The 23875-nt window shown below is 43.1% G+C and overlaps 1 protein-coding gene across 7 annotated transcripts; it reads left to right on the forward strand.

Annotated features, from left to right (window-relative positions):
- On the forward strand, nt 2449-21915 carry CCDC83 (coiled-coil domain containing 83). 7 transcript variants are annotated; one of them, XM_021382722.1, is made up of 13 exons: nt 2449-2837; nt 4508-4633; nt 6523-6635; nt 8153-8237; nt 10169-10337; nt 10993-11160; nt 13871-13962; nt 14844-14912; nt 17061-17182; nt 18227-18312; nt 19305-19486; nt 20099-20275; nt 20941-21915. In XM_021382722.1, the coding sequence occupies exons 3-13, from the start codon at nt 6556-6558 to the stop codon at nt 20974-20976; spliced, it is 1266 nt and encodes a 421-aa protein (XP_021238397.1). In that variant the 5' UTR covers nt 2449-2837; nt 4508-4633; nt 6523-6555; the 3' UTR covers nt 20977-21915. The 7 variants fall into 7 exon arrangements, with proteins under 7 accessions (XP_021238397.1, XP_021238421.1, XP_021238391.1 ...); XM_021382716.1 differs by lacking the exon at nt 4508-4633 and having other exon boundaries at nt 2462-2837; XM_021382736.1 differs by lacking the exons at nt 2449-2837; nt 4508-4633 and adding an exon at nt 3300-3821.

Here is a 23875-nt window from a genome sequence, read left to right on the forward strand (position 1 = left end):
TGTTTGCAGTAAAGATACAAGTAACGATAATAGAAGTTTCAGTCATCTGTTTGCCCAGGGTGCTGTCTTGAGTGTTTTTCTGTTGAATCAGTGGCACAAAATACACATTCCGCCATTTGCAGAATGTTCCCGCAGTGCCTCTCCACTGAGTGGCAGTGGGGCAGGTTGCCCAGAGAGGTGCTGGGTGCCCCATCCCTGGGGACACTCAAGGTCAGGTTGGACCAGGCTCTGAGCACCTGATGGAGCTGTAGGTGTCCCTGTTCATTGCAGAGGAGTTGGACTAGATGACTTTTTAAAGGTCCCTTCCAACTCAGACGATTCTATGATTCTGTGAAGCTCGAGCCCTCTGGAATAGAGGGAATAGAGCATGCTTTGTATGCATTATCTGCTAAAGTTCTGGATTTTAATAGGGCTTCATTTGAATTAATATGCATCCAAGTGAATTGGAGGCCTTGTTGAAGCATAAAACTCAGTTACTGTCTGTAATAATTTTCATTCAAGTGCCTCTTATCCACGTATCCTATTTATTCAGCTTAATGCAGTGTTCTAAGCTGTATGTATTCAAATCCAGGCTGCACCCCTGCTCAGTGCACACAGAAAAAACATAGCTTGGTACATTAATTAGAAGTGGGGGGCCCTTTTGGACACTCTCGGCACGTGGAATGTATTTTTCTATTGTGTTTAATACCTCTTTTTTTTTCCCCTCTCACAGCAGTCCCAAAGTGGAAAAAGGAAGGCAGTGGTGAGTCTGAGCCTTTTTAGAGCAGACAGCTGTGTGACGCCTGGCCCCTGCCGGATGGAGCCGGAACTGATGGGTCTGGTACTCATCGCCCAAAACAATTTCTTCTTTAATTAAGGAGTTTAGACCCAGGGCTTAGGGAAAAGCAGCTCCTTGCTGCTGGGAAGCTCCAGGTGGCAGAGGGCTCCAGCATCGTTAGGACCACTGACTGTGGTTATGGAGCTGCAAAACCACGTTGTGTGCCAAGTCTGTTAAAATATCACTTCTCTCCCTCTCACAGCTAGTTCAGTGATATTTGTTCTTGAAGGAAATTCAGGGGAAGTCCATGGGATTATGGATGTGAGGGCTGTCCCAGCTCAGACCAGTCTCCAGTTTATAATCTGAGTGTCTGCAGTAAAGAGCAAACTGAAAATACCTGAATGATGTGAAAGGATCCTCAGTAACCTAAGGTGGTAAGAGCCTGCACCCAGTGTATAGCCTGTGCCCACAGTTGTTCTACACTGGTGTAGTTGATCTGAAGACTCTGATTTTTGCTTTTGGAGTGGCTGTTCTTCATGTAAATTGAGCCTGAGCACTCTCAATGTGGCACCAAGAAGGTGAAAAGTAGTGCTGGAATGACAGGTCCTACCAACCCTCCTTCCCCATACAGTCACAGAGTTGTAAAGCTCTCAGCACAGTGAAAAGATGTAAGCATGTTTTTGATTGCAGTATAACACAAAGCGTTATGACATCTTTAGAAAACAAACAGACAAAAATCTGCAGGTAAATGGTGTGGTGCTGGCACAGGCTGTCCAAAGCTGGATGGAACCCTGGGCAGCCTGATCTAGTGAGTGGCAACCCTGCCCATATCAGAGGCTTAGAACTCAATGATCTTTAAGGTCCCTTCCAACTTAAGCCATTCTATGATTCTGTGATTAACCCTCACTTTGAAGTCCTCAGTCAGCTCCTGGGCCCCAAAGTCTGTGTATTATTTTCATCTAAATCCTTCTGCACAGTGAGGTTGTGTGGTAAAACACTTTTCTCTCTATAACAAATAGCAGAATTTCAGATTATACAAGATTTACAATGGGATATTCAGAAGATGTAAGTGGGGAAAAATGAGAGGTAAAGGTGGTTTAGAGAGGAACAAATGTGGCAAGACAAAGGGATAAGAGGATAAGTGTCCGATCACATGGAAATAGGGCTGGTGGTCGTTGTGTTTGCTGCCCATTCCCTGCACAGTCCCATCTTCTATCCAACCTCATTTCTAGCTATGTTCTTGGATGAGGCGCTCTCTATTCTGCATACGTGTGTGGAAGGACTGCCTTTGACCTCTTTGCTTGCTCTTGTCTTATGAGAAGGTCAAAGCCTCTGTCAACTTCCCAGCAGATGGCATTTCTTCACATCTTTAAACACTAAGTTTTCAAAAATCTTTAAGAAGTCCTTTATAAATTCCTTTAAAATATAATAAAATGTATACTTTAAACTGTTAAAGGGAAGGGGTCATGTAGGTAAATTGACTGTATAAGGTGCTCTATTAGGAAGAATTTCTTCTCAGAGTGACCAGGCACTGGACAGGCTGCCCAGGGCAGTGGGGATCACCATCCTGGAGGTGTTTGAGGAAAGGGGAGGTGTAGTGCTTAGGGACGTGGTTAGTGGGCAATACTGGTGGCAGGTGGGCGGTTGGACTAGATGGTCATAGAGGTCTTTTCCAACCTGAATGATTCAGTTATTCTAAGGAAGAGATTAGCTCGATAATAGTGGTTATAAAATAGATATTGTTAAGTGTGTGATATGGCCTGATAGGTTTCTTGCTCTTTTGCTCTGAGGTAAAACAAACGTAAGTTGCCTGAACGCCGTCCGCCTTCCCGGGCTGCCGGGCTGTGAGGCGCAGCTCTCTCTGTGAGGACTTCGGCGGGCTTTCCCCGGGCGCAGCTCCGCGAGGCCCCGCCAGGGGGCGCCATTGTTCCTCGAAGCGCGCGGCGGGGCGGGAGCTCCGGTTGCCCTGGCGGTGTCGAGGTGTCGGCGCGGCGCTGGCAGCCGGCTGGGCGCTGACTGAGGGAGGCCCGCAGCCGAACCGTGGGGCCGGGAGCGGCGGGGCGAGGGGCAACAGCGTTGTGTGGGTGCTGCCGAGACAAGGGTGGTGGCTGGGTGCCGGGGGTTGTGGGGCGGTGGTGGTCGTTTAGGCCTTGGGGAGGATTTGGGTGTGGATTGTGGCAGTGTGGGGGGTGCTTCTAAGCAGGGCCCTGTGGGGTCTGGTTGGGCCTTGGGTGCACAGAGGCATTATGGGACTGTGTGGACGGGCAGGTTGGAGCACAGGTCTCATGGGGAGCAGCTGAGGGAACTGGGATTGCTCAGTGTGGAGAAGAGGAGGCTCAGGGGACATCACTGCTCTCTACAAGTCCCTGAAAGGAGGTTGTGGTGAGGTGGGGGTCGGCCTTTTCTTGCATGTAACAGCAGCAGGATGAGAGGTAATGGCCTTTAGTTGCGCCAGGGGAGGTTCAGGTTGGTTATTAGGAAAAAATTCATCTCAAAAAAAATTGGCACAGGCTGCCCAGTGGAGTCACCGTTCCTGGAGGCATTCAAGAACTGTGTAGATGTGGCCCTGAGGGATGTGGTTTAATGGGCACGGTGGGGATGGGCCTACAGTTGGACTAGGTGATCTTGGAGGTCTTTTTCAACTTTAATGTTTCTATGAATCTGTATGTGTGTGGCAGACAGTGGAGTCTGGCTCCTGGGGGCGTGGAGGCTCAGGCCTCCATTAAGATGCCTGGTGATGCAGGGGCTGGCAGGGAGTGCACACAAAACACATGGAGGAAGGGACCGAGAGCACAAGGAGTTGTTTGTGTGGTTTGGAGATTGGAGAGGGGAAGACAGTGATGAGACATTTGTTGATGGAGACTGCTGGTAAAGCAGCTGTTTGAAGTAGCAAAGGAGCGTGGACGCAGATGCTGGTGTGAGTGGTGCTGATGACAGAGCATCCAGAGGAGGGCCACAAAAATGATCCAAGGGATGGAACACCTCACCTACGAGTATAGGCTGAGAGGGCTGGGGCTGTTCAGCCTGAAGAAGAGAGGGCTCTGGGGAGACCTGAGAGCAGCTTGTGAGTATCTGAAGAGGAGCTATAAGGAGGAAGCGGACAGACTCATTAGCAGGGTCTGTTGTAGTAGGACAAGGGGAAGTAGTTTCAAACTAAAAGAGTGGAGATCTAGACTGGGTATGAAGAAAAAGTTCTTTGCAGTAGGGTGGTAAGGCACTGGAACAGGTTACCCAGTGAAGAGGTGGATGCCCCATCCTTGGAGACATTCAAGGTCAGGCTGTTTGGGGCTCTGAGCAACCTTATTGAGCTGTATGTGACCCTGTTCATTGCAGGGGAGTTGAACCTTATGACCTTTAAAGGTCCCTTCCAACTCAAATGATTCTGTGATGAGTCTGTATCACTGGTGTGCTGCCATGTAGGTGGTCACTGCAGTGAGTATCTGGAAGTTGCAGTGCCTGAGTTACAGTGTATGGGAGTTTATTCTAAGAATAAAGTGGCAGTGTTAGTCATTAATTGAAAATGCACTGGTAATGATAGTGGGGGTCTGTCAGGAGTTAGGCCTTATGATTTACTTGTCTGGGAGGAGAAAAATAAATTTTGGCCTCTGCAAATGGTTTCTTGCAGGTTTAAAATGTGTAGTCAGTTCTCAATACCCCTAAATATGTTTCCTTACCTCTTGTGTGTGTGCTTTCTCTTTGCAAAACAGAGCAAATCCGTTGTTGCAGTATGTTCTTTACCTTGTTCTACAGCTTGAAAGCTTGCTTGCTGCTCCCTGCACAGGAAGAAGTTCATAGATACATCATTAGTTCTCACCTGAGACTTGAGTTTCAAAAACCAAACCTATGGAAGATACTGCTGCTTAAAATGTTGTTTCGGTTTGTATCCAACTTTAAGCAGGGAAATTGATTCTCCATTTAGTAGGAGAGAGATCATTTAAAACAGAGATCAATTTAAAAAAAGAAGAAAAAAGTTAGAGGCTGCTACAGCAGTTTCAGCTGAGGAAAATCAGCAAACTGAATCCTCCAAGTGGAATCAGTACCTCTCGGTTAATTCTGCACTGAAGAGGATGGCACGTTCTTTTTTATGTGTACAAATACATCCTGCACTTGTGGATTCGATCTGGACATTTCAAAGAGCTCTAGGGGAGTGAAGTGCCTCACTCTCTGTCTCGTTGCAATTTTTTTCTTAACTCGCTTGGTCTCCTTTGAAACATTCAGAGTGTTCACAGTTTTTAAAGGTTTCATAAAAGATATTGTATTAAATAAATGGAAGCTTAACGTGAATTAGTGTCTGTAAAGATTATGCATGAGTATTAAGGAATTATAAGGCATCAGACTCGAGCAGCTGCTCATATAGAGAAGGATTTTCTATTGGATGGCTAATGTTAATAATTTTTACTGCAGTCATGGTGACACTGCCACGCAGGCATGACTGTAGTGAAATTTAACAGCAGAAATATTTTACTCACCTGCACCAACCATTAAAACTGATCTGAACTCTTTGGGAGTTCCAAGGTACTGCTGGTGCGAGTTAGAATTTTCCAGATTTCTGTGAATGAAATTAGCTCTGTTTGTGACTTAAATATTTAAGTGTTGCAAAGACTGTGATTGACAGCTTTAGACAATTGACCCTGGTGAGCGTAAATTTGTCTTCGGCAGCAGAGCAGACAGAATCTCTACGAGTAGATTTCCAATAGATTGGGGGTAAAATTCTTCTGGATTAAACATGAAGATATTCCAAGCTCTAAGGAGCTGCATATTGACCCGGGTATGGTTGTGTTTTCTCTCACTTACCTTGCAGCGTACGGATTAGAGTGTGTGTGTCAATAGTGGGGTTCCATTCCCTTGAGTTTAGATCAATTTGGTTACTATGTTGCTTTCCACTATGTTTTTTTCCTGTTTGTGTTCACTTCAATAGGAAGAGTATCCAGCCTGCTGCATGTTTAATCACAGAACTGCTCTGAGGCAGTCTTAGCTATTAGAGTGATAAATGAGTGTTCAGAAGTTGTACAGGAAAGCAGTTTAAAATGGAAACAGGCTCTGCACTATGTTTTTAATTGCTACGTATCAAACTTCCTGTGATATTTACAATATTTCAACTCACCTGGATTTGACATTCGATGATATGACTACTAAAAGTGAGGAATCTTCCTAAGTGCTATTTTTTGTGACTGTTTTATTTTAAATAATATATGCTACCAGTTCCATTACAGAACTATTCATTGTCAGTGGAATTCTGAGGCTGGTGGTTGTGACAACATGCCCGGGGAATACTGCTGACACAGATATCCCTTCAGAGAGTGGTTTTGTTCCAGCTTTGACAATGAAAACTGATATCAGAGTTGCAGTGAATGGCAAATATTCATAGTGCTAGGAGAACAGAAGGAGAAGGAAAGAGATGCATATTAACAAGTGAACTTGATAATAAAACAAGCCTGACAAAGAGCAGAGACAAAGGACTGTAAAAGGAACAACTGCTTGTTTGATTTGCAAGAATGTAAAGCAACCCAGAGTAAGGGATGCAAGAAGTAACTAGTGATAGAGGCCCCTGTTCACAAACATATATTTATTCAGGGCAGCACTTCAGTATGTCAGAACATGGCTCTGAACACTGCCATGGGCAGGATTACTGTTGTCAGTAAAACACCTGTCAGAGCTGTTAAGAACGTGTTATAAGTGACAAAGTCTGGTGAACATATTGCATTTAGAGGATCATTCTTTTCTCATTTTTTTTTCCTTTCTGCTTTGCCCTCTCTTCCCTTTAGATCTAATTATCCAGCAGAAGTACAACAAAAAGCATGGAAGAGACGAAGAAAGTGAAACCAGAAGAGCAAAGTGCAGAAGAATCAGCTTTCCAGGAAGCCTTACTAGAATTTCAGTAAGTTTAATAGATTAAACTTTTCACTCATCTGGAGTATATGAGCAGATAAAGCAGGCAGCAGAGAGAAGTATCCAGTTCAGTTCTGGTAACACCTGTAGGAGTTTACAGGGTTGATGTGGAGTTTTCTATCTGAATTCCTTCTTTGTCTCTGAAATTTATGAATTCTCTGCAGCGCTTTATTGTGGAAAGCATCATAATAATACAGGTGCATGTTTTTCACATTCCTCTCTGTGAGTTTTCCAGCATATTGTATGCATTTAACTTTCTTTCCAGCCTCTTCTTTTGCACACTGAAAGATGGCTGCTGTTCAAAGTGAGTTTGTTATTTAGGAGGCCACAGCATGGGGCCAAGCTGTCACCTTTGTCTAATAAGTAATTCATTTTTGCAGCAGGCATCAGCTGCATACCCCAGTACCTCCATCTAGCCTCCCTGATATCTTTGTACTTACTGGAAAGCTTGAATAATACCTTGGAGCACTCTGACAGAAGAGCACACAAATCTACACATCTCCAACATACATTTCTCAATTCCTGTGTTCCCAAACTTAGCCAAAAAAAAAAAAAAAAAAAGTAATCTTCTTTAAAAAAAAAAAAATTAATATGATAGGAAGGGGCAAACAAACAAACAAACAAAAACAACCAAGAAACAATAGCAGTTGAAGCAATAAAAGATATTGTGCTAATTGTAATACTCGCCTCCATTATGCTGTATAGTGAGTGAATTTCAGGAACGAAGAGGAGAAAGACTAGAGAGAATTTTGCAAAAAAACACCGTTTGCAACAAAAAATTGTTTCCAGAAAAACCACCATTCTTCTAGAATGTTTCTGGAAGAGAGCTCACCGCTAAAGCTATTCTGTAGCTGTGGCAAAGAAGATGACAAGTGGTCTTTGAAAACTGTGGAAGCAGTGAGTTAGTTCTTTGGCAGAAATATGTAGACATGCTTAGAGGAAACTACCGCAGTGCCCATTCTTGAAGTTACTTAACAAGTTCTTGAAGTAAACTTAGCAAGTTCTTGGTGAAAAAACACAGTTTCTAAGGCTCACCAAATGGAAGTTCTGGGAGAGCTGGATGCCCTTTAAGGCTCCAGTTTGAGATTTATCTGGCCTACCTCTGCTAGAGCTGACTAGGCTTCCTCTATAGGGAGCAAGGAGTAAAAGATATTTCTGGAGCACAAGTTGTCTTCTCTTAAAAGAGATCTTTACAATAGGCCAGGTAAACCACAGCCTGACAGGAGAGCATCTTCCTATCTAGTAGCCACTCTAGTAGCCAAAGGAACATTGTAGCCAGGGAATCTCTTTCTCAGTATGAACATGAGGTCCAAACAGGCATGAAGGTCCAGATCTATATGGGAAATCTTTTTTTTTTTCTGTGCAGTGAGTAGACAGTAGTATCTACCCAAATTAGTGAATCAATCTGATACAAAAAATACATGTAAGTAGAATTTAAGTCTAATCTAGCTTAAATTCCCCTCTTTTCTGTTTTTGTAAGGATTTCTTTCTTTACTTTCTCTTCAGAATTGAGCGAAAAGAAGCAGCAATTGATAAGGTTTTCTCTGATTTGAAACAAGTGGAAAAAAAGAACAAAGAATATAATGAAAGAGTAAGTGACCATACATCTTTTTTCCTATCACGTTTATTTCTCCCGCCACGTTTTGCACGTGGTGTTTTAACTCACAGATTCCGTCTTATTTTTTGAATTTAAATATTACATTTGCTGCAAGTAGCCATTGCAGTGAATCTCTGGCAGTCAATGAAACTGAAGTTAATGAATCTCTTCATATGCTCAGAAGTTATAAAGCACAGCTGCCCTAAATGCAACCATGCAAAAAAAAAACCAAAAAAAAACAACAAAAAAAAAAACAACTGAGCTGCAGGAGTACAGATGCTGATTTGGACACAGGAGTAAGTTAAAGTGAGTTCAATGAAAGTGATTTTCAGTGCACGTGAGATCCTCGTTAACTCTCTAAGTACTTATTTTTACTCTGCAGCAAACATAGGAAAGCAAGCCCACCTTTCACTAGCTGACATTACTCTACATGCTCACATGTGCCTTTATAAACAATCCTGCAAGTATTCCTCAAGGAAGCAAAGAATACACTTTTAGCATAAAGAAGAAGAATTAGAAGAATTATCTTATTTTTGTCCATAGTATTAGTGAGTCTAACCAGGTATTGAGATGTGCTAGCCTTCTTTGATTCAATTCTGAGGTAATGGAATTGCACACTCTGTGAGAGTTTAATTATTTTTGCAAACTTAGTAACAGTGAAAAGTGAAGCAAAGGAGAAAGAGCATCACAGAGTTACCTAGGTTCAATTTGGAGCTGTTTGATGAAGAGATGCTTTATTGTGGATCAGCCGTTGTATTGCTGGGGTTGGCTTTAAAACAAGGTGATATAAGTGCTTGTCACACTGGAGACACAGCAGGCTAATATAAGAACTCTGAAGGTAGGTATGTATGCAGTCACTGAATGAAATGAATTGAAATCTCTCAGAAATTCTTAAACTAGTTCATGTGGTCAAACAGTGTTGCTTGCACTTCCCATAGCAGTGAAACATTGAAACAAACGACTTTCTCTGTCCTTCCAGTGCCTGCAATTTCCACTGACTTTAAAAATACCCATCTATTTCATTTTCCTTGGTGTTCCTTTCAGTCTTGAAGCCTGGGTTGTATTTCTCTTGTGAAACACAAATCCTTAACTATCAGTGGAAATGGATTTAGCTCTTTTCTCTGCAGACATCTGTAGGCTCCTGTGGTTATTCACTCGACTTGCAGCTAGTTCATGGTCTCTCAAGGACTTCTTCAAACTTTAGACTATACAAGATACTTCAGGGCATGCTTGAAGTGCTATTTATTGAGCTCTCTGGGCTCCCATCTTACTGTTTCTCACTGGTTTAGAGTTAATCCTTTTAGAAGTGGGGAATGTTTGAGCCTCTCTACTGCATTGTTATTGTTAGTGTTTGGCTTTATGCTATCCTTTGGGAGAGAACATACAGTAATTTCCAATAATTTTAGTGTCTCTTGAGAGGGTCATGGTCAAGAGGATGTAATCACAGTTGTGGAATCTGTAGGTATGGCTCTAATTCTAGCTCAGACAAGACTCTTTATTGTGATTACATGCAAGTGTCTCGATTGTCTGATGACGTTTCTACATGAAGGCATTAAATTCTCCTGAAGAATGTTCAAGTGAAGTAATTAACTCATGCATACAACCAGTGTTATTAAATTGATCCACAAAAAAACATTCTTTCCGGGCAGTGGAGAGCTATTCATGTGCTGCACCAAGTATATTCAGGCAGCCATTTGTTTCTCATTTCCTTGGGGTAAACATCTTCAAGCTAGAGAAACTTCTGGAACTTGCAATTTCTCCCCTCCCCTCCATGCTTTTCAAACATGAAGAATAACTCTTTAGCTGAGTGGTTTTGCAGTCCACCCTGACACTGGTACACATCCAGCATTTCCTCATTGCTTTACTTTGTAACTTTGAAAACGAGTTTGAAAATGTTTCGACGTGTGTCTTTCCAACTCGCATAGAATGACAATCTGAAGGAGGAACTGCAGGCACACATCAGGCGTATACTAAGAAGAACGGAAGAAAAAGAGCGAGAAAAAGATGGAAAGGAGGTTGTAACTAGGGATGACGTGGAAGAATCACTGAAAGACAAATGGCAATATGCTAAGGACAAAGAACAAATTCTAAAAGGTATACTATGAATTGCACAAGTGTGGCTTGCAGTTTACACAATTGGAATTACATAGGTTTTGCATTTTAAATAGATTCAGTTTCCTTGTTACATAAAAGGCATTTAAGCTTTCCTCCTCAAAATTCAATTCTGGAGGACCTATAAGAAAATCTGATCATTAAGTTGAATTAAGAATCAATAGGAAAGAAACCTAGCATATTAGACTTCTTGTGATGCGTGTTACTGTGCAAGGACAGACGCTTCATGTTTCTCATTAAGTTGAAATTCATGAAAGCCCTTTGCACTGGCTCCACTGGAAGATTCACAAATAAATACTGATGGCAGCGAAAAGGAACTGTTTGTGGTTGCTGAAAGTTGTGGCTGCCATCCCTGGGATTCTCAGTGGGAGTGGAGTCACATGTGTCTTCAGTTACACTTCAGTGAGAATTGTTGTCTCCTTGGCAGAAGAGGATCTGGCTTTTTTCAGCAATGATGCTGGCCCTTGTTATGTGGGGGCCATGTTATAACGTGTTGTAACGTAGAAGAATCTCCCCCCGTTCCCCAGTCCCAGTGAAAGTGCCTTTATTAAAGAAATTGATGAAGTCAAAAGAATTAGGAAATATCAGCTCAAGAAACTGGTAGTGAACTTGTCTTCTGATGTTCTTATTTTTATAGACCTGCTCTTCCAAACAGAAGAAACTGACCAACGACTTTCAGTGAGGCAGAAAGAGAGGGATTATTGGTTGGAGTACAAAAATGTAGGGAGTAGGACGGATGCCAGCAAGATTGAGAATGTGGAAAAAGACATCAAGGAAGTCAAAGATGACTTTCAAAGGGCTGCAGGTCAGTTTACACCCAGCGTAATGAAAACCTTCTGAATTCTTTGTGTATTACTTGCATGAGTTAATTAAATTACACATTTAATTTGAGGTCAAGTTATAGTTATTTCTATCAGCTTTTCAAAACTGTGAACCTAAGCTGGACTGCATAATCCTCCTGTAAGGTGGAAGGACTCCGTCTATCTCCATGGAAGCCACTTTGGTGAAGAGATTGATAAAGTTACAGAAACCATGAACATTTAAAGCAGCTGCTAACCTTATCTTCTGACCACTTTCTTCTAAAGTATAGGAAATCCATTTTTAAAAACATTGCTGCGAAGGACAGCAGCTTTCAAAAAATAAATTTGTGTATTTAGGCCACCTATAGACAGGTACCCCTTAGCAGTCATATTTGAAACTGTTGACTCTGCTCTTGTTGCTTCTCATTGTATCGTAAGCACTTAGCATGTTGAAAACTCCTTTGACAAGCTGGTAGTGTGAGCTCATTCTTGGAACCTGGTCTTTAGAGTTGAGCATGCTGGTTTAAATTCAGGACTGGGGGAGCTGTAGGGGCAGTGGTTTGAGCTGTGCCTCCCAGTTCCATAGTCTCGTGCCAAGGGCCTGCAGAACTGCCAGTGCAGACACACACAAATCCTGGCACCTGTTTCAGTGTTGACACAACAGTGCAATTATTTAAGAGCTTATATATTCTGGTGCTGAATGCTTTATAAAGCCATTGGATTTCTTTATTACTGCGCTATTTTCAAAACATTTAAACGTTTTGCTGGTATGTAAGCCATGCTACTAGCAGGAGAAGGATGTCCTGCTGTTCTTCCTTTACGACCCGCTCGGTATGCATGGCCACAGCCAAGCAGCTGCTAGTGACAGGCAGTGACACCACACTCACAGTCTCTATATTCTGTGCCAACCATTACCAGGCATCAGCTACTGTGGACAAGAGCCAGCCAGCTATCTTTTTGTCTCTTGAAACATATTTTATCATGAGTAAGATCTGCATTATGTTTTCTGCATTGCCGGATAGCTTGTCAGAGATCAAGGTTTATGTTCAGGGAGAGGCTGATATTTTTTATTGTGTGTTTTCCCTCTTCTCAATCAATTGAAAACTTTGCCGTACAGCTGCTGATTTATGAAAATGAGAATAGACTCTTATATAGAATGCCAAAATGAACCCATGGGAACATTCTGTCTGACCTGCATATCACAGGATACAGAGCCAAAAACTCATGAACAGAAGTGTATTTATTGAAAGGCTGTCACAGAGATATGTCTAGCAGTTGCCTAATTAACACACAGCAAAATGATGCTGTGATGAGTCTTAGCATACTGCTTTACTCAGCTTCCTGAAATCAAATTTGTAGCTGGGGAGTACTGTCTTCTAGCCTACAAAAATACATCTAGCAAGCATCCAGTGTGATGCTGCAGCAAATTGGGCTTGTTCAATTCTCAAATTTGTAGCAGGCTTAGGGAATAAGCACAGGTAGAGTGGTTTGTGTCTCTGTAGTTACTGCCGCAGGGCCTGACACTGGCATAGTTCATGTGGTCTGGAGATGACGTTGCAAACAGAATTACTGGAGGGTAGAGGAAGCAAAAGAAAGGCTTACGATTACATGAGATCTGGGGGAAAAATGTTGCAGTGAGACTCAGGGAAAATAGGCTCCACAGAACAAGTGAGTCTGTCTGAACAATTCCTCCTCTTCTTATTATCCCAGTGCATCTCAGATGGTTTAGATGTCTGAAAGAATGAAAAGGTGAGTCAGTTCTAGCGTGTAAGTACTTCTAGTTCTTTCTGCCAAGTCCAGATGGTGGATTGATTTTGGTAGACCAGCTTCCATAGTGTTAAGTTAGGAACTAATGCACAACTAATGCACCTTTCTTAGTTGACTGCCTCTGATTCCACAGTGGGTCCATGACCAGCACACACTGAAAGCCAGGGCAGCAGTAAGTAGACTGTCTGCAACACAAGCGCAGAGCTAGGCAGGATTTTAAGCTGCTGGAACAAGTGTGAAGTGCCTTTCTTCAAACATGTTTGCTGCAATCTCATTAATTCTTCCACAAGCAGTAGAGGGCTATTTGGAATAGCACAGAAACAACTGAAGGGAAGGACAAAATAATGAAACAGTGAGCGACTAGAACTCGAAGCCAAACAAATTCAATAGGTATAAGATACACTTTCTAAATAAAGAGCACAAGTAATGATGAGAGCAAATAACTGAGGCAGTTACCACATTCCCTTTTCTTTTTTTCCCTGCTGTCAAATTAGAACCCCCTGGAAGACTTAGATAGGTCAGAAGATTTATGAGGTTCTGTAGAATGATAACTGAAAAAAAAAAATGCTGTACTAATCCAGGTGTGTGAGATGATCTAACATGCTTCTATATGTAAAAACTAAGTTTTCTAAGCACATCTTTTGCATAGTTCCAGGAGCTCTGCTATTGAGAGAGTGAAAACTTAATGTTAAGATGAAAATATCTTACCAGAGAATCCCTCAGTGTAGCAGCTGTTGTAGATGCTAACAGAAAAGTGCAAGCTACTTTGGCTTTCTAGTTTTGTGGTTAATACTGACTGTCCTTTGGGTTTAGAAGGACAACTTCTGTGGACAAGCTAGGTGCTCCACAAGAAGGGATTCAATGCATGCATTGGTGGCTGATAAATTCTTGTTTAGGAACAATGCTGCTGTCAGATGCTGATGTCTGGTTTTCTTTTTTGCTTTGAAGAATATTATAGAAATGCTTTGAAAGCAGTGAATGAAGAAAATGATACTCTGGTGGAGATGTACATGAAGAAAAGTAAGGAACAGGCCCCAGAGGTATTCCTTCTCTTTTTTCCCAAAATGTGAACTGTGTTATAGTTCTAATATATGTACTCTGCATAAATAATTATTTCAATTGGAATTAAGACGTGGAACTTTTCTGACAAACTGAGAGCAAAATAACCTCTTAGTTAGTGCTCTTACTGAATATGGCATTGCTTGCTGTCACACACGTGTACCTTTTTTTAACATCAGACTACAACGAGCAGACATGAAGGCATTTTACAAAAGGAGCTATGGGAAAGTGGAGCACTAGACACAGGTGTCACTTGTTCCTGAATAGATCACTTTTGCTGCCACCTTAATTTTGCTGCTTGCATAGACATCAAACGGCATGTCATGTGAGAACCTAGTCTTGTGTGTTTATGGTGATCTGCAGCAGTACCTGCCCTCCCTGTTGCTTCTCTCCTCTTACTGACATCAATAATTAAATCGTACTGGTGGCTCATTAGCGCAGACCTCTACACGTTTATGTCACTTGTCAGATTAGTAGTGTCTCACTGTCTCAGATGTGGTTTTACTTGTCTTGTTGTAATAGCCAAAGGTTTGACAGCTCGAAAACAGCAAGATTTGAGCAGTAGTGGGAACGAGGCAGAAACTGATAGACAAAAAAGAAATTTCCCTAATTCAAACTATAGGAAACTATAAAATATTAGTAAATTGTTTGTCTTGTAAACCACGCTGGGCTGGATGATGGAGAAGAAACAGCTGGCTTTGTGCACTAAATCTGCTTGTAATCCCTCAGGGGATGTTACAGCCTGTTGTGATGATGTTTCTTAATTATTTCCTGCTGAGCAGCAGAAGGTTCTTCTTTTTACTGTACAGCGCTGTCAAAGTCCTGCTTTCAGAGGAGATGGTTTTAAATTGTGTTTCCACAGAACGCTGTAAGATACTTACACAAAAGCGGCTGCAAAGAAATTGAAGAGAATGAGTGGCTAAAGGAAGAGGTAAGAGGATCGCTTGTTTTCACTTTGTCATAGCAGCTCAGGTTTGAAATACAGAGGCGTACAAGGGTAATTGTGTCCAGTGAGTGGCCTCTGAGCACTTCTAGGGGAGAGAGGAAAACCACTTTGGAGAAAGGGGCTTCAGGCTGCTTTAAATGGCAGGTAATAAAGAAGTCCTGGAGGTTAGGACACCGAGGAGAGGAAAATGCAAATTGCACGTAGATGTAATTTATTACTTGATAGCTTTTATGCTGTTCTTTTCCGGCAAATTAGAGCTACATATTGGGTATATGTAACTTTTATTGTCAAGGAAAATCTTGTTGTGAGCCAAATTCATGAAACTGATTTTTCCGTGGTGAAAGTTTGATTGTGTTTGTTCCAGTCGATACGGATTCTTCACTGCGGTCAAAACCAAAGCAAGAGATTGGAGAGAGGAAATGCCCTTCTCCATCTTTGCAACTCACAGTTTAGAATGGAGGAAAACTCTTTTGGAAATGAACGAACGAACTTATTCTTTTTCAGTACCAAATCAACAGATCTGGCAGGAGTTCTCCCTTTTACCTACTAGTTCAAGGCACTTGCCAGCATGCAAGTGTACGGCTTTCCTTCTTCGAATGAACGAGCTCTGAGCTCACACCTTTAACTTTCCAAGGAGGGTGTCCAAGCCACAGTTTTTGTGGCAGTGAGGTAGTTGTCAGCAGAAGGGAATGAATGTTTTAATCTGTATAAGCAAACGGGAGCTTGACTTTATGTTCCATCACTGAGTGAGCATGTACTGCTGGAGAATTCCATTCCCTTTCCTCTGTCTCACAAATTTCACACAATATTAGGTGGTGTCAACAGAGGAGGTCCACTTTGGAGTGCTCTTATGTCCTGACAGGCTCACTTCTCAGACTTGAGGGCTGTGGGTTTCTTCCCTCTCAAGCAGAAGTTTTCTGCGTTACAAATTAGTTTCTTTTGTTCTTGGTTTCCCATGAACCTCATTGTTCTGAATTATTGTGGAAGACAGAACTGTTATCAGTAGCTTTTCCAATCCTTGGAATTCGGTCATTCTTTTTCTTTTGCTTTCCCTACACAAATTAAATGTTTTCTTTAAGGTTGTGTGTAGCTGGCAGACTCTTTCAGCATTTCCTGTGGGGGATATAAAACAAAAAATTCAGTTTTGTCACTGTTCACAATTTTATTTTTATTTTTTTTTTTCTGAACGGAAAAGAGAGTTGCCAACACACACGTAGCATAGTTGCCTCCAGAGTGGAATGAATTTGGAGAACACAGTCGCATTTTTCCATCATTAGTGTGTTGCACCACGCTGGTACAAAGCTGCATCGCCTCATTGTGCCAAGCCACATCCTGCTACTTGTTTACGTCCTGCCATTTTCACCTCTTCCAATCGCTAGGAGAAATGGGAAGTAGCTTTTCTCTGCAAATTTGGATGATTATAGCTGGGTGAATTTGGCCTATGTGAGAAAAGAAGCATTCAGGTTACTAAATACTGCTTTTATACATGTGCATGTATGATTTTGAAGAAGGTATCCGTCCCATTATATACTGTGCTTCCCAGTGAAGGAGGTAAGGACTTGCTTGTAACTTCAGGTAAATTGAGAGGAATTGTGGGGACTGAGTAACTGGTGTTCTGTAGTTAATGTAACTTCATTGCAACATGGGGTGATTACCAGTCCAAAAGGAAGTAACACCTGGGGTTTAGTCCACGTAGTGGCTAACCTGGACTGAAAGCATCTCTAATTCTGGGTAAGAAAGCTTTATGTACAGGTGGGAATTGGAAAAGAAACACCTGCTGAGCAAGGGCCTGATTTTGACTCCGCAAAGAAGGTTTTTCTCTCTCAAAGGTCTGTTGCGAAACTGAAAAAGGACAAATCCAGAGCTTCCCTCTCCCAGATCTATTTGGCCACATGAGAAGGCTCTGCTAGCAGGGTTGCACTGCCCAAATGTGTGTCTGTGATGAGGGTTCTGATGGAGAAGAACCACAGAGACCTCTCCTTTGCCTGAAAATATGTCAGCACCAACTGCATGGTGTTGCTGACAAAGCTGCTTTCTTCCTAGGCATATACTATTGAGATAGTCAACACCCATATTGGAAAGCTTTCCTAGTAACTACCTAAAATTACTTTTTTTTTTATTAATTGTCTAAAGGTTAAACTGTACCGAAAGGAAGTGAGAGATTTGAAAGCCTCTGTTCAGCTCCTGGAAGAAGAAAATATCAGTTTAGTGAGAAAACTGATGGATAACAAAATTCAGAACCTGAGAGTACCCAGGTAAAATGATGCCTTCAGACTCAGAAGTCATTATCACTATTTAAAATCAAGGCCTACCTCTGTCTGGGCTCTCCAGCAACAAGAGCAAGGTAGTTTTTCTAGTTGTGCGGAGTCTGGATTTGACTGTGTGTGGGACTTGCATCTTTAAAGGATGACAGTGACCTTGTAACCTTCTAAGTACCAAAATTTGGGGAAGAAGCTGGGATATTTGAGCGTGGCTGGGTCTTTACTACCTAGGTTATTGCTTTCTTCCAATAGAGATACAGTTGAGGCTTGAAATAGTTTCCTTCTGTTGTAATTGTCTCAGACCCAGCTTCTCAGACCAAGCGCAAGTAATGGCTTTTTCCTTTACTGTTGGCAAAATGTTAAAGGATGTGAGGATTAATATGCAAATGTGTGGGGTTTTGCAATCTCGAGTGAAATAGATGGCACCTAGCACTGGGCAGAAGTAAGGAAGAGGCCTCGGGGTGGGTTTCTCTGTAGAGGTTTCTGTAGTAGTCATTTATTTTATATTTAAACCATTTAACTTGTTCCCTGGAGAACAGTGAATTTACCCTCAAAATGTCCTTGCTAATGGTATCAAAAGCACGGTGTGACAACAGCAATGGCCCCTCTTCACTTTCTAGTCCCAGCTCAGGGATTTCAGTCATGTTGCACAAAAAAGTTTCATGTCTTAAGTCAGAAGCGAGCATTTTTCTCTCCTCTAAACTCTGAACTGCTTTTGAGAAAGAGCTGCCAGCTGCGGTTTGAGTCTTGGACTGACCGGAGACTGGAACATTTGTTTTCTTTTAGTCTCATGGACATAGTTGAAGTAAAGCACTAAGAACAAAAAATGAGCAGCGCATTAGCTGCTAAGCTACCTGGCTGCCTCCGTTGCATTTTTAAGCCATTGCTTAAAATGTTCTGCATTTGTGGTTAAGCAGCAAATGGCCTTCAGAAAGGGCACTCTGCTCCACCCCAAGGGATTGCACCGAGGGATTCGGAGAGAAAATTCAGGCCTCTAATGTGAGCTTCACTTCTTTTTTTTTTTCTTTAATTTCATAGGCATTTGTTTCTTACTCAGGCAGCTGGCTTGCAAGATGAAGCTCTCCAGGATGAAATTAAAGGAGTAGAGCATAGAGAGTACTCAGGTAACACGTGCCAGCAGCTCATAAGAACTGATAAGTCACTGGACATTTAAAAACTTCTTATTTCTTAAGGTTTTTCTGAATGGCCTGTAATTTCCCACTTAGATAAGTCCACCACAGTAAGGACAAAATGTAGCCTGGATTAGGAAAACACAATCTGTAACATAGTTTTAAAATTGAAATCAGCGTTTAGATTGTTGAGTGTAATTACTCATAGTGCTAGCCAGGAGCTTGGCTAATAGAATCAGCCATCTTTTACAGAGATGTGATTCATATCTTAATCAGCTCTTTACTGATCCATATCGTCATAACCTCGTTATCATAGCTTGTCCTGGGGAGGACACACTGGCTTTCACTTGACGTGCGCATGCACCTTGCAGTCATTCAGCTCACAGAGCTCATTTGAAATGATTCCTGAGCAAGAGCAGATGAAGCTGCACAGAGCTCAGCCTGAACTTCAAATCTTGGTAAGATGCATTGGACTCAAGGCTGACTGTACACTGGGAGGTGTGTAGGTGTGGATTAGACACCTGTTTACTTTGAAAGGCTCTGTTACCTGTGTGTGTGTTCACACACAGTGGGAGGAGCAGTTCTCGTGTCAGTGAGCTGCAAACGTAAGCTATGAAGGGGAACTGTAAGTAGAATAGCTGTGTATCAGGAACATACAGAGATACAGAGAAATAACTACGTCTGCTGTATTTCCTATTTTTTGAGTACTCATGGCTATACAGGATTTAAGTTGAACTGATGATAAGAGCTGTTTTTCTCCCCTGCCACGTCCCATGGTCTCATCACTTCTAACTCCCAATCAGTTTCTGCCCCGATCTTGTTCCGAAATTGAGAACAGAAATAAACATAGAAAAATCAGCGAGCTGTTCATTACATCACACTGGCTGAGCCACATTAAAGATTGTAGGTAGCGCTGATACTGACTACTAATTGTGATCTTCATAACGTTTTAACAATTACACACATCATTTTTCTCTTGAAAAAAGCAAAGACGTATGGAGAGGAAAGCCTCCCAAGTGCTGCAGTCTCCTGTCAGAAAAAAAAGGCCTTTCCAAAGATTCAGTGTCAAACAGAGCTTGGGAAGTCATGGGACCGTGATGAGGAGCTGCAGGAAAAGTCATTGACTCCAATTCTTAACAGCTTGTTTGAAATTGAAAGAGATTTCCAGGTATGAGTTCAAGTATTCACTGACACAGCGTATTTCAGGGTGGAGCACTGGCTTCTGCCACTGTAGGGTTCCTTCTTTCTTCTCCCTGACCTTGGCTCTGTCGTCCTGATCCTGCATCTAGGGAACTCTGGTGCATGTCAGCCTTTTCTATAGCTGATGCACTCACCAACCCAGCAGAAAAGCTGGCCTATTTTTTTTTCCTCTCTCTCTCCTTGAGTTGGTTTTCAGTTGGGTTAGTCAGCCGCACTGACTCAGAGGTCTGGAGAAGACCAGAGCCAGAATAAACATGGTGGAAGCACATAGCTGGGCTTGGATCTCTTGCCTTTGGCAGTAATGAGCTGTTGGATTAGTTTAATCCTTCCTACAGAACTCAACTTGGGAGCACAATTTGGTCTGCAGAGAAAGTGTTATTGTTGAAAACATGCAGGAAAATAGGGCAGCAGAGCTGCAGTCTCCTAAGGTTAGCTGGCTTGTAGATTCACTGAAATTACTGAACACAGCCACCCCAGGACGACACCCTGACAGTTGCTTTTCAGAGGAAAGATGCTAGTTTTCTGAAGAACTGTCTCTTTTCCGTGTAATTGCAGAAGAATAATATTCTTTCCTCTTAAGGAATACTTAAAATTGGGTCCCCTGGAGTCGAAGCCCATGTGTGTGGTTGGAAGAGCCATGCCTATTCATAAAGAACCAGAAGAAATGCCAAGCAAGAGCCCCCCAGAAGGCAACTATATCGGTGAATCAGACAGGCACATCACACCTCGGATGATCGAGGCCTTATCTAAAGAAAAGGTTGGTTAAAAACAGACATGCTGCATTGTTAGCAGAGAAATGTAACGTCCTTGGTTCATTAAAGATTTGCGCTGTCCTTCAAGGAGTGCATGGACATTGTGGATGCTATTTTGGAAGCCTGAATCATCTACACATGGAAGTTTAATTAGAGGCATGTCCGGATGGCCAAGTGGAAGGTTGCTTTCCTTAGATACTCAGGAAACTCTTGTGCATGTCCTGGGTTTCTCAATCCAAGCAGCTGCATGCAGAGCTAGTAAATGATCTGAGTTACTATTTAGCTTTTGTCATCCCCACTTGCAGCCTGTCAAACGTGGAATGCCACCTTCAGCAGACACAGCCATCAGGTATAGATCTGGAACAAAGTATTTAATACTTTGCTAGATCAGAATCCAGATTAGCCAAGCACAACTCAAATATTGTTAGGAACTGAACAGCATAAAATCACTTATCTTTTTTTAATTAGCCAAGTAGATTGTGTAGGCCTTCATCTTTGTTGTGTCTGTGAACATGGATCTTAGCACACTGATTCAATGACTTTTTCCCCATTCTCACTGTACGTCCTGGACACGATGCAGTTACTTCCCCACAGGGCAAACAGCGTTGCAGTGTCTCACTTAATTCCATGCTTCAGTGCAACCATTTTTCATCCTTTCCTTTGCACCCAGCAGGTGTCTCCGTGCGCCAGAGGTGCTTGGAACTGACCACCAGCTCCTCAGAAACCTGGCTCTCAAAGAAACAGAAACACAGGAGCCTTCATCTCAGACTGAACCTCCCTCGGATTGCACAGTGAACACTTAAATGAGTTTGGACGTGTCTCTGCTGTAACCCGGTTGAGTTACTGCGAATACTGAGCTGACCCCTAACATTCATGTGGCCAGAGAACATGGCTGCATGCTTGCAGGGTGCTCATGTTTCAAGCCCAACAGAAGGCTCCCTTCGCTGCAGTGGCTTTCTTTGATTGAAGTGCAAGCTGCAGGAGACAGCTTACTTGAAAGAGAGATTAGTTCTGCTCCGTGGTTAGTCTAGCTTTCCGTTTAGTCACAGAATTAGAATATGGCTTACGTTGAACAGCTTTGCTGTTAAAGAAAGGCCTTGCCTTCTTCCCACCGCTCCTCAAATGGCATTTACATTAATGTAGGGCTCATCTCTAGGCTTCTCTGTGCTTATGCCCATAATCCACTCCACGTTGTAAGACATCAAGTTGTACCTCAGAAAAAATAACTTTGCATCTTGAAATCACTGCTTGGGTTTTAACCATAAATGCCTGTGTGGGTGAGAGGGAGTTAAAAAGAAATCTGAAACATGTTAATTAGGGCACAAGCCACAGGCAGCCTGCACAAGCCAGATGCAAGAGCCTACAGTGAAGTGTCTCAAATCCCCCTGATTTCCATAGGCTTAGCATTAAAGCCAGTGTGAAGCTTTTACATGGGAAACAGCTAGGCCTTTAGCAAAAGAGCATTTACAGATCATCTTGAGTGAGATCATAGGGCAGGTGCAGGACAGGCAGGGGATCAAGCCCAGCCAGCATGGGTTCATGAAAAGCTTGACCAACCTGATCTTCTGTGATCCTGTGACCTACCTGGCGGATGAGGGAAAGGCTGTTGATGTGGTCTACCTAGACTTCAGCAAAGCCTTCAACACTGTCTCCCACAGCATTCTCCTGGAGAAGCTGGCAGCCTGTGGCTTGGACAGGTACACTCTTTGCTGGGTAAAGAACTGGATGGATGGCTGGGCCCAGAGAGTGGAGGTGAATGGAGTCAAATCCAGCTGGTGACTGGTCACGAGCGGCGTTCCCCAGGGGTCAGTACTGAAGCCAGCCCTGTTTAATATTCTTACTGATGACCTGGACAAAGGGATTGAGTGCACCCTCAGTAAGTTTGCAGATTACACCAAGCTGAGAGGAAATGTTGATCTGATGGGAGTAGCAAGGCCCTCCAGAGGGATCTGGACAGGCTGGATCAACAGACTGAGGCCAATGGGATGAGGTTCAACAAGATGAAGTGCCGGGTCCTGCACTTTGGCCATAACAACCCTGGGAGTGTTGGTCAACACTCGGCTGAGCATGAGCCAGCAGTGTGCCCAGGTGGCCAAGAAGGCCAATGGCATCCTGGCTTGTATCAGAAACAGTGCTGCCAGCAGAAGCAGAGAGGTGATTGTCCCTCTGTACCCAGCCCTGGTGAGGCCACACCTCGAGTACTGTGTCCAGTTTTGGGCCCCTCACTGCAAGAAAGACATCGAGGCACTGGAGCGTGTCCAGAGAAGAGCAATGAAGCTGTGAGGGGTCTGGAGCACAGCCCTTATGGGGAACAGCTGAGGGAGCTGGGATTGTTCAGTCTGGAGGAGACCTAAAAGCTCTCTACAGCTCCTTGAAAGGAGGTTGTGGCGAGGTGGGGATCAGCCTCTTCTCCCCTGTAACTAGCACTAGGATGAGAGGGAATGGCCTCAAGTTGTGCCGGGGAGATTGAGGTTGGAGAGTAGGAAAAATTTCTCCTCTGAAAGAGCGATCAAGCACTGGAACAGGCTGCCCAGGGAGGTGATAGAGTCGCCATCCCTGGAGGTGTTCAAGAAATGTTTAGACGCTGTACTGAGGGACGTGGCTTAGTGAGAAAATACTGGTGGTAGGTGGACAGTTGGACTGGATGATCTTGGAGGTCTCTTCCAACCTTGGTGATTCCATGATTCTATGATCTGGATAATTCTGTTACTGTCAGTATCTGATCAATATTCTTCGACAGTGTGGCCACCTTTAAATTTCCATCATTCAGAAACAGATTTCATTTTACTGTGGTCCTGTTGCCCCGGACAAATGTAGGACACTCACTGGGCTACAAGATGCAGAAAAACGTCCACGTGCCCCCACAACAGTAACACAAACAAAGCCGCTGGAAACTGGACTTATTTTTAGCTGGCACACAGCTAAGAACAGGAAAAAACTTTCCAAGTGTTCACAAATTCAAAGTGAAGTTAAGGAAACATGAGCATGGCCCAAGCTGCATGTAAGCACGTGGTAAATGTGCTAGAGCTAAGAAACACCAATCCACCAAATGCCTAAAAAAGCAAAAATAGAGTGGTGCAGCATGCTGGGTTGAACCCTCTCTGAGCAACTTCCCTGTAGGGGAAAGCAACTGGATGACACTGCTCTTTGGCTGTGCAAGAGCTCTCCCTGGGTTTGTTGCAGCCTCTGATGCAGCGAGGTTATGTAACAGGGATCCCTCTGCAGGTGTGGACCTGCACATACTGAGAAACCAGGGCAGAAGACTTGCTCTGCAGCACTCTTCTCGGTTGTTTGCTTTCAGGGAGAAAGGGTATTACGCACTCTGCTTCCGTGGGCTGAACGGAGCTTGCCAGAATAAGGTCAAGGCAGAAGCTAATGGACTGAAAAGTTTCGCTATAGCGACAGGCAAGGAATGGAAGAACTACTGGTATTAGCATCATAAGCCTCTGATGGTTTAGAGCCCAGTGGTCCTCTGAAAAAGACTTTCCTTTGGGTTTTGAATCCACTGTAAGAGTAAGGATGTTCCTTTGTAAGTCTACAGTTCTGCAGACTACCACTGTGTGCCGTTTTGGGACACCACGTGGCACAGGATGCCAGCAGATGTT

Source organism: Numida meleagris, chromosome 1 (genome assembly GCF_002078875.1).
Source record: "Numida meleagris isolate 19003 breed g44 Domestic line chromosome 1, NumMel1.0, whole genome shotgun sequence".
NCBI lineage: Eukaryota > Metazoa > Chordata > Aves > Galliformes > Numididae > Numida > Numida meleagris.

Bases quoted from the DNA above. Each gene is read 5' to 3' on its own strand.
- CCDC83 (XM_021382698.1), top strand. From the start codon at position 3,719: ATGATCCAAGGGATGGAACACCTCACCTACGAGTATAGGCTGAGAGGG. The intron at 6,636-10,168 runs GTAAGTTTAATA...CAACTCGCATAG, and splicing joins GAAGCCTTACTAGAATTTCA to AATGACAATCTGAAGGAGGA. The intron at 18,313-19,304 runs GTAACACGTGCC...TCTTGAAAAAAG, and splicing joins AGAGCATAGAGAGTACTCAG to CAAAGACGTATGGAGAGGAA.